The sequence below is a fragment of the Cystoisospora suis genome, assembly GCF_002600585.1.
Source record: "Cystoisospora suis strain Wien I chromosome Unknown contig_142, whole genome shotgun sequence".
Taxonomy (NCBI): domain Eukaryota; phylum Apicomplexa; class Conoidasida; order Eucoccidiorida; family Sarcocystidae; genus Cystoisospora; species Cystoisospora suis.
This window is the reverse complement of record NW_027152944.1, coordinates 1-319: the sequence shown is the minus strand read 5'-3', so window position 1 is coordinate 319 and position 319 is coordinate 1. Positions and strand designations below refer to the sequence as shown.

The window sequence follows — 319 nt, the reverse complement described above, 5'->3', positions numbered from 1 at the left end:
TCTTCTTCTCTCTTCTTCCTTCATTCCTACTCTCCCCCCCAAAATTTTCTCTCTCTTCTGTCTCTTCAGGTCTGCAGTCGCCTAGTGAGAGGCTGTATCCACGACCACTACTATGTCTCTCCTCGTCTCGTGGGGCGAGGTAGTAGCGGGACTCCTATCTATTCTGCTCGGAGTAAAGTCACAGGGAGAGAAGTCTGCGTAAAGTTCTTTCATAAGGCTCCACTCCCTTCTTCTTTATCTTCTTCGCTTCATATCAATAGAAGAAGTGTATTGATTTTTGAGAGGTAAAAGGAGAAGTTCTATCGTGAAGAAGAGGATG

The 319-nt window shown here is 45.5% G+C and overlaps 1 protein-coding gene across 1 annotated transcript in view; it reads left to right on the top strand.

Annotated features, from left to right (window-relative positions):
- Positions 1-282, top strand: part of CSUI_000315 (calcium-dependent protein kinase cdpk4a) — a gene marked incomplete at its 3' end in the record, with an annotated part of 2408 nt that extends 2126 nt beyond the window's left edge. Inside the window, exon 2 of the mRNA XM_068060549.1 lies at positions 70-282. Within this exon, the coding sequence (XP_067927474.1) occupies positions 70-282 (213 nt within the window). The remainder of the gene's footprint in view (positions 1-69) is intronic.
- Positions 283-319: the final 37 nt, after the last annotated feature.